Source organism: Galeopterus variegatus, unplaced genomic scaffold, assembly GCF_000696425.1.
Source record: "Galeopterus variegatus unplaced genomic scaffold, G_variegatus-3.0.2 Scaffold2356, whole genome shotgun sequence".
Classification (NCBI taxonomy): Eukaryota; Metazoa; Chordata; class Mammalia; order Dermoptera; family Cynocephalidae; genus Galeopterus; species Galeopterus variegatus.
This window is the reverse complement of record NW_007728467.1, coordinates 120,108-129,170: the sequence shown is the minus strand read 5'-3', so window position 1 is coordinate 129,170 and position 9,063 is coordinate 120,108. Positions and strand designations below refer to the sequence as shown.

The window sequence follows — 9,063 nt, the reverse complement described above, 5'->3', positions numbered from 1 at the left end:
ATCTACGTTAGCAGAAATAGTGTAGCTATGGTACCCAAGCCTCATCTGGGGTGTTCGACTAATTTTAGGCCCAGCATTTTAAATGGATAATTGATGAACTATTGTACATTCCGAGTCAAAGGAACTACTCTCAAAATCATACCAAATGAGGAATGATTGAGGAAGTTGTTGACTTTAGTTCTTATTTGTGTGTTGGGGGTTGGGGGGGCGGGTGTCATTATATCTGTCTTCAAATATTCAAAGCACTTTTATAAGCAAGAGAGATTAGATTTACTCTTTGCTACTAAGTTAAAAGTAGTTTGTTTCCAATTCCTAGAAGTGTTAAAAGACTGACAGTTTTACAAATGACTTCTCCTTTAGAAAGCTGGCTTAAATGCCTGGTAAGGATCTTTATAGGTTTTGGGGATTATTTTGCCATACCTCATTATATGTGAGTGCAGAAATAATTTGGTTTAGTTTGTATTTTTTGTGTGTGTGTGTGTGTGTGTGTAGAAATCATTACTTTCATAGACTGCCTCATGAAAATAAAGGAACATTTGGGAAACACTGCTACACTTCTAAAGAAAGAAGAAAAGGAGATGTGTAATTTATGCAGCATGGACGATGAATGTACTCCACAGCAGACAATGTCCACCATTCAAGATACCAAAGCAGCAGACATTGCTGCACGAGAGGAACGAAATGTCATAGAAACAGCTCCTGTTTCTCCCACCAATGGAGAAGAAAGTCTTTACACAAACCAGGTCCAGTTAAAAAAAAACAAAACACTTATGAGTTCAGAATTAGTGGAAAAAGAAAACAATGTATCATTGAATGGGAATATAACGGGGCATGGAGAGTCAAAGAACAAAATGTTCCCAAATAATGCAGAAAATGGAGATGATAAACAAATAGAACACATGACTGTTGAGGACATAAATGGCAACAGGAAAGAGATTCATGACATAATCCAGGCAACAGAAAGAGAAATTCAAGAGACCTCAGAAAGCCAAAGAGAAGAGATGACCACATCCTCAAAAACATGTGATATCTCCAATAAATATGTGAATAGTCTTCTTCCCAATGATTCAGAGAGTCTAAAGCAGAAGAATAACATAATGGAAAAGGAGTAAGTAAATGCAATATGAGAAGTGCTTATATGTACCTACTTCTGTGGGTTACTGTAGTTAGTACATGTCTTAGTTCTTTCAGGGTGCTATACCAAAATACCATAAACTAGCTTTTAGGCAACAGAAATTTATATCTCACAGTTCTGAAGGCTGGGAAGTCCAAGATCAAGGTGTTGGCAGATTTGGTGTATGGTGAGGGCTTTCTGGTTCATAGATTATGCCTTCTTGCTGTGTCCTCACGAAAGGAGTGAACGTGCTCCCTTGGGCTATTCTCTAAGGGCATTAATCTAATCAACTGCCAAAAGGCCCTGCCTCCTAATACCATCACCTTGGGGTTAGGATTCCAACATACAATTTTTGGGGGGACACAAACATTCACATCATAGCAGTATACATAGTATTTACATATGAATAAAATTTTATATTCCCACTTCATATCTCCAAAAGAATTGCGAATCAATAATTCAGCTTAAATTACTCCTATAAAAATTTATATGGCCTCTATTACTAATACTGCTTGTTTATTACAGCTTTAGGAAATAAACATATTAAATATTTCTTTAAAGGAACAAGGAACTGACTAGATAAGAAAGTAGTTAAAATGAACAATTGTCCAGAAAATGAGTACTTTTCTAAATCACTACTTTTTCAATTATAATGAGAAAAAACTAGGAGGCTGCAGGCTGTTAAAAAATTAGTAATTTTTTAGCCTCTGATATGTATTTTGTTTATATTCTCCAGAAGATCATCATGAATTTATAACCTGTGTCTATAGAATTCTAGGAGGCTCATGGATAAGATTCAGTGGTTTTTAAAATTGAATGTATATATTCATACCTATGTTATCCCTTTAGAGATGGTCCAGAGCTTTCATTAGATTCTCTAAGAGCCCATGACTTCACAAAAATGAGAAAGACTGATCTATTTTATGAATTATCTACCATATACAATGAGGTAATAATCCCTTATTTGTCCAAATAAAATAAAATATTCAGAAACCGTATTTTCCCAGGTAACAACACTCTTGGGAGGTAGTGGGGAACAGTGAAAAAAAAAAAAAATTGTTTTGGGAATCAGACAAACTTAGGTTTTATCTTCTATTTTATTATATACTAGTTCTGTGACCCTGAGCAACTTGTTTCATTTCTTAGCTTCAGTTTCTGGATTGTACAAATAATACATATTTCCTAAACTTGGGAAGGTCAAATAAAGGGCCTAGCACCATGCCCCTTTGCAGATGTTCATGCTCAGGTAAATATTAGAATGTTAATTTCACCTGCAACAACCCTCACTTTCTCTGCGTCCCACTTACTATCATCTTTCACTTACCCCCCTTCTCTGCTGTGATGTGCTGGTGCTTTTTCAGGTGTGATACCATTTCCAGGACAACAGCACTAACTGAGTCTATGATCTTAGGCAAGTCATTTCGCCTACCTTGACCTTAGTTATCTCATCTAAAGGATGCAAAGATTGGGCTAGTTTAGCTGTGATGTCCCAACAGGTCAGAGAATCTAAAGAATTCTGTGAAGGAGAACATTCAATTCAAGGAAGACCTCCCTGGTGTGTAAGAATTAACTGCCCCTGCAAAACAACTTTTAAAGTAGTCAATATGTGCTTATCTGTTTCACTTGAGAAAAAACATTGACACTTCATATCCTCACATTCAGAAATGACTCAGAGCATCAGTTAATGAGTCATTGCCTGAACCACTCCCTTTAATACCTCCTTTAGGTGTTCCCTCCTTTAGTGATTTCCCCTTTGTGGCATCCGAACCAATTGTGCTTGGCTTGCATGTTTAAGAAGATGACTACTCATTGCAAGCCCTCAGGCTAGGAAGCCATCATGCCACATAAAAGATGTGTGTGATAAACAAAACCTTGCTCAGAATCTGTTGTGATCCCCGCCCCCCTCCGTGGACAGCTTTCCAACAGAAGGCTACCTCTCCTAGTGTAGCTGTCCTAGTGTGTACATGAAGGAGAAACAAGACTGGAACAGACCAGCTGGGCTAGATCTATTCAATTAGGGCTAGGGGGAAGGGAACCAGTTACAGGTGTCCTTGCCGTACTTCATCTGTCAGTTGAGAAACATACCTTCTGGAAGAAGAGTGTATCAACATGGTTTCCAGGGCACAGAAACATTCCAGAAGTTATGCAATGCTGGGTCACTGTATCCTCTATTAAACAATGTTTCTCATTTTCTGAATTACCATTGTCACCAGCAGCAGAGACTATTCAAGCAGACCAATGTGCTGGGTAATTTTCTATTTCCTCTAACTCTATGAATTCAGAATTATAAGTGTAAATACATGATCCTCCCTGCAATTTTAACATATTTTTTTAGATTTCTATATTCAAGTGCTATTTAAAATTTTATTTACCAATAATTGAAAAACAGCTATAACTTGATTATTCTAGAGCTGGACATGAATGCTGTGTTATATGTAGATAATACGTTTCAATCATTTCACTGGTATGAAATGAGAAGTAGCAAGAAAAGGAGAAACTCTGGTTGGTAATTTTAATGTAGAGATCCAACATTAATGAGCACCCATCTTATGCTAACCCATTGTATAGGACGTTTAAATATTTTATCTTATTCAATCTTCACACTATTATGGATTAGATATTAGTTTCAATTTGTAATGAGTAAAATAAGCAGTACTTTGGAATAATTTGAGGAAGTATGATATTACATTCATGAGTCTGAGCATTCACATTAAAGACAGATAATGCCAATTATTGGTTCTAAAGCTTACCATCTATGGGATCTTCAGAAAGTTAAATTTTCTAAGCCTCAGTTTCCTTATTTATAAAATGATGATGATAGTAGTTCCTGCCTGACACAATAGTTGTGAGGATTAAATGAAATAATACGTGGTCTAAAAACTTGGCCTATGGAGAGCACTAAAATATTAGCTATTTTAATAATAACTACTAATATCTAAGGTCAAACAAATAGTAAGTGACTGAGCTCAAATTGAATTCAAATCTATGACTCTAAAATCTTTGGCAAAGATGATAGTAAAAAAAACAAGAGTAAAATTAATGGTCAAAATAAGCTTTTGGATTCATTCTTTGAGGATTGTAAATAACTCTTCCTAGTTACTATGATTAATCATAAATTCACAGTATTTTTGTACTCTTCTCAGTTTTTCTAAAAAATATAATAAACATTATTATTTTATTTAGTGTGTTTAGACAATTTTAATACCTCATATATGATTACTCCCTCTCTATACAATTTGGGAAACTCTCCAGGTATTAGTATTTGGTTTATCAAGATGCTTCAGCAATCTTCATATTCTTATTGTGGAGTGAACCAAACTGAGGAATGAATCAATCACTTAAGTAATAATAGTAATAACAATAGTAACAACAGTAACTATAGCTAACATATACAATACTTACTGTATACCAGGCATGGCTCTTTGTAATTACTTAATATATAATAGTTCATTTAATTCACATGACTTTTCTATGAGATAGGTATTATTTGGTATTTTGTCACCATTTTACAGTTGAGGAAACTGAGGCACAGAAAGGTTGAGTATCTTGCCCAAAGTCACAGGGTCAATAAACAGGGTCAATAAGCGGGAGAACTGGTATTCACACCAACCAAGACAATATGTTTCTAGAGTTTGTGCCTTTCTGAATTTGGCTATGAAGCACGCAAATCAAATAATTGGAAAAATAACATTCTTTTTTTTCCCTTGCAGGTATTTTGATGTGCAGAGTGATGACATTGACCCTCAAGTGTCTTGTTATATTACAGCACCATCACACGTGTTGCAACAAATAGAATGCCGAATAATTAATAGTATGAGTTCTTTAATAGTGAGTGATAATGAAGAGTTGGTCAGCAATGTCATCATCATTGAGTGCTCAGATAGGGAAAAGACAATTCCATTTCCAATATGCATTGCAATTCCATTTACTGCACGTTACAGGGGAAATTACAGAGACATCATGGTGAAAGCGTCTGATGTAAACCTCCAATCAAGTTACTTACACCCAAATTCACTGGAAGGAATGAGAGGAAGTTACAAGGTTGGTAAATACTTGGCTATATCTACATTTGTTGTCTGGCTCCTCTCTAAATATTATTCAGACTAACAGATTGTAGTATAGATATAATTGCTCCACTGGTAACAAATGGAAGGGTTGGTAGATTTGTGCTAGTGTATTCTTGCTTTTTTTGGTATTCATAAAAGATCAAAGAGCAGAAATTAGTGGCCAAAGTTAGGAATGAAGAACTTGAGTCTAGGACAGAGCAAATGTTGTTTTTTCACCTGAAAACAAAACCAACATCATGGCTTAATTACGTTTATCCTGTAGATCAACATTTCTAATGTGATGAACTCCTGTCTAAATTTAAGAATGTTAGAATTCCCCAATGATAGTAGCTTTATTCTTTACATCCATGGGACAGGAAAATATATAAAATTCTTGTGTGTGTGTGTGTGTGTGTGTGTGTGTGTGTGTGTGTGTGTGTGTGTGTGTGTGTGTGTGTGTGTATGCCTTGAGATAGTTATTAAGTTAATAAATGAAATTTAGCTTGCACATGGAAGGAAGTATATGTGTTAGTTAGGATGTGGGCTGTGGAGGAAGATTGGTTAGATCTGAAACCTGGTTTCTATATTCTTGCTATGTGAACTTGGGTAAATATGTAATCTTACTGTAACTCAATTTCTTAATCTGAAAAATGAACACAATATAGTGTCTACTTGATAGGATTGTAAGGATTGAAGAAATAATATACTTAAAAAGATGAAAGGAAGCCAGTAAACACATATTAGTTGATAATAAATTATCACTATTCATGTCAGATTTTATTGTAATAACTGAGGTTCTCTGTGGTCACAAATTCATACGTTGTGAAGACAGAACATGCACAATTATTAAATTTAGCAGAGAGTTGACGGGGACTAATATTTAAGGTTCTTCTGTGGGCCATTGAACTTATTTTCAACAATTAAAATATTTGTCTTTTTAAGCTTTATGTAAGTTGTCCTTATTTGAAGAGGATCGCAGGAAATAAATGTAAAAAAAGTGTATACACACAAGAAATTCTTTACAATACATGTCATCCTTTTCTGACTTTGGTTTTTCTGAGTTACAAACAAGATTGTATATAGTTGAATATGAAAGCCAAGCCTATTCTAATTACTTCAATTCATGCAAATAATACATTTTATATTTTGTCCAGGAAGCCTATAAGAGTAGTCTGATCAGCATTGCCCTTGTGCTTTTTAAGCACAACTAGTCTGTGTGGCTGTCACAGTAAAAGCAAAAACAGCTCATAGCACATGTACTTCTCACAAAATGGGTTTGGAAGATGTTTAGTATATGTATTGTTAAAAGAAAAAATAAGAGAATTATAGTTTATTGTAAAAACTAAAGGCATATACTTTTATCTTTATACTATTCTAAGGGTAGTTATCTTAGTTTTAACTCAAGAAAATTTAAACTCTGGATTTCTTCCAAATTTTTATGGGGGTCATATGACATTTAAAACTTATAATTTAAAAAACCCTTTTGGTTCCTTAGTACTTGCCAAATGTGGTCTAAATGCATGGCAACCACCACTGGTTCCCAGAAGACCTTTCTTTCTTACCTCTCACCATTTTCCCTCTGGCCAATTAAGAACATTCATCATGCCCTGAATTTTCCCAGCAACGAATTCATGTGGTGATATTGTGAAATCTTTTCCTTAGTCAGTTTTCAAATGATAGATTATTTTCCTTTGTGATTGTCCCTGAAATGTTTGTTTGTGTGTCTGCATGATTATCCACTCATGCTGGGGTGGAGCCTGGCTGGCGTTCAGGGAAGCATGAATAGACCAAATTACTTCTCAGTCTGCCCTTCGTTTTAAGCTTTGGTGATTACATGAGTAGATCATTTTGTTTTCATTTATGTACTCAGTTCCCTTTCTGTGCAATAAAAAAGCCTGAAAATGTGCCTGCATATATGCATTACAAATTTGAATGTCACTACATAAAAAAGAAACACAAGTGTCTCTCTGCATTCATCTGCTCCCACTGCAAGGAGGAGAGAAATAGAGCAAGTAACTTTATTTTGGGCAACCTAAGAGACTGTGAGCTGCAGGAGGAAGAATTGCTGACAGTACAGGTGCTATAGCATTTGAGTAAACTATGCCAATAATGAAATTCCTATCCATGGAATTCTCTGAAATGGTGTTGAATGTTCTGGATAAAGGTCAATATTTAAAATCCATTCTAGCTAAAGGAAGCTAGGATTCCAGAAGCAATTAATATTTGTGAAAACACTAAATATAATTACCCATTTTATATATGTGTGTGTGTATATATGTGTGTGTGTGTGTGTGTGTGTGTGTGTGTGTGTGTGTGTGTGTGTGTGTGTGTGTGTGTGTGTGTGTGTGTGTGTGTGTGTGTGTGTGTGTGTGTGTGTGTGTGTGTGTGTGTGTGTGTGTGTGTGTGTGTGTGTGTGTATACACACACATTTTGGGGGGGGATTTAATTTAAATTTAAAAATACATTTATTTCTCTCTTTGCTATCTTGTAGTCCAAATTTAAGAAACTCAATTATCTACTTCTATTTCATCTCATGAAAAAACTATCCATTTTAGTTTAATGAAATTATCTCAAATTGTGGGCAATTACATGGACAGCACATAGCTTTTTCACAGTCTACAGAGTATGTACAGCATGTATGTCTCAAAACAGTGCTGTAGCTTGTTTTAATGTCCTTTACTCCATACAGGGGACCTGTGCTGCAGTGAAAATTTACAAGTTGGGTATCTTTTCTGTTGTGTCTTGTTTAAAGAAAGAGTCCTTCACAGTAACAAAGAAAGGCATCACTCTTAAGTCAAGCATAGATTCTCGAATATCCTTAAATTACCCTCCAGGAGTTTTCAGCTCTCCAGTACTTGTGCAATTAAAGGTAAATATTAAAAGTTGGTGAGTTCCTTCCCATAGATTTTGTGGGTCATCAAGAATGGTCCTAAAGGATAAAGAGGATACAAATATTTAATATAACAATAAACAAATTCTTCTTTTATATTTGCAGTGGCCTAGCACATAGTGATATTGGTGATAAAGTAATGATTTTGAGCATATTGAATCTCTTTCCAAAATCCCTTCTTTATTTGAAAGGTTTTCCCAGCTAATCTTTTGTGTTGTTTTGTTTATGATATTTATCGACAAAAATATATGCTGAGTATGTATGAAAGAATTGATGAGAGACTTTGGGACATTCCTATAACTGAATATTTTCATCTGAGAGGATGGCAAAAAGAGACTAATAATTAAAATATTTATTATTATGAACACTGGTTATATTTAACTTTGAAACATTAGCTCTTTTTTTTGAATAATGATTTAATATATACAAACACTACTTGCAAAGTTGTACATATAACGATGATGATATATCAGTGTATGTTTCAGAAGATTTAGTTCCTCAAATAATATTCCCTGTCCTAGCCTCAACTCTCTCCTATGCTTTCCTGTCTATTTTTCCCAGTTGTTACCATAAGTGGTTAAGTTAAAAAGAAAGATTAGGAAGAAAACATATTCTGGATATTTTATTCATAAATAGTCTCCATAAAATTTGAAATTTTGGAATCGTGAGCTATTTTTATTATTAACCATCTTATGTGAGAGAACGCACTTAAGTAAACATAGTCTTGTTTTTCTAGTTTCTAAAGATCGCTTGATCTAACAATAGTTCTGATTATAAGGGCCGGCCCGGTGGCGCACTGGATAGTGCGCCGCTTGGGAAGCACGGCGACGCTCCCGCCCGAGGGTTCGGATCCCACATACAGACCGGTTCCCGCTCACTGGCTGAGCGAGGCGTGGGAGCAACACCGAGGGTTGCGATCCCGTTGCCGGTCCCGGTCCGGTACGGGGGCGACACTGAGGGTTGCGATCCATTGCCGGACACGGAAAAAGACAAAAAAAAAAAAAAAAAAAAAA

At 35.4% G+C, this 9,063-nt stretch overlaps 1 protein-coding gene across 1 annotated transcript in view; it reads left to right on the top strand.

Moving 5' to 3' along the window:
- The first annotated feature begins 504 nt into the window (after nt 1-504).
- The window catches only part of DTHD1 (death domain containing 1), a 54,209-nt gene continuing 45,650 nt past the window's right edge, over nt 505-9,063 (top strand). The window contains exons 1-3 of the mRNA XM_008581434.1: nt 505-1,108; nt 4,825-5,155; nt 7,850-8,029. Coding sequence (XP_008579656.1) covers nt 519-1,108; nt 4,825-5,155; nt 7,850-8,029 — 1,101 coding nt within the window. The 5' untranslated portion in view covers nt 505-518. The remainder of the gene's footprint in view (nt 1,109-4,824; nt 5,156-7,849; nt 8,030-9,063) is intronic.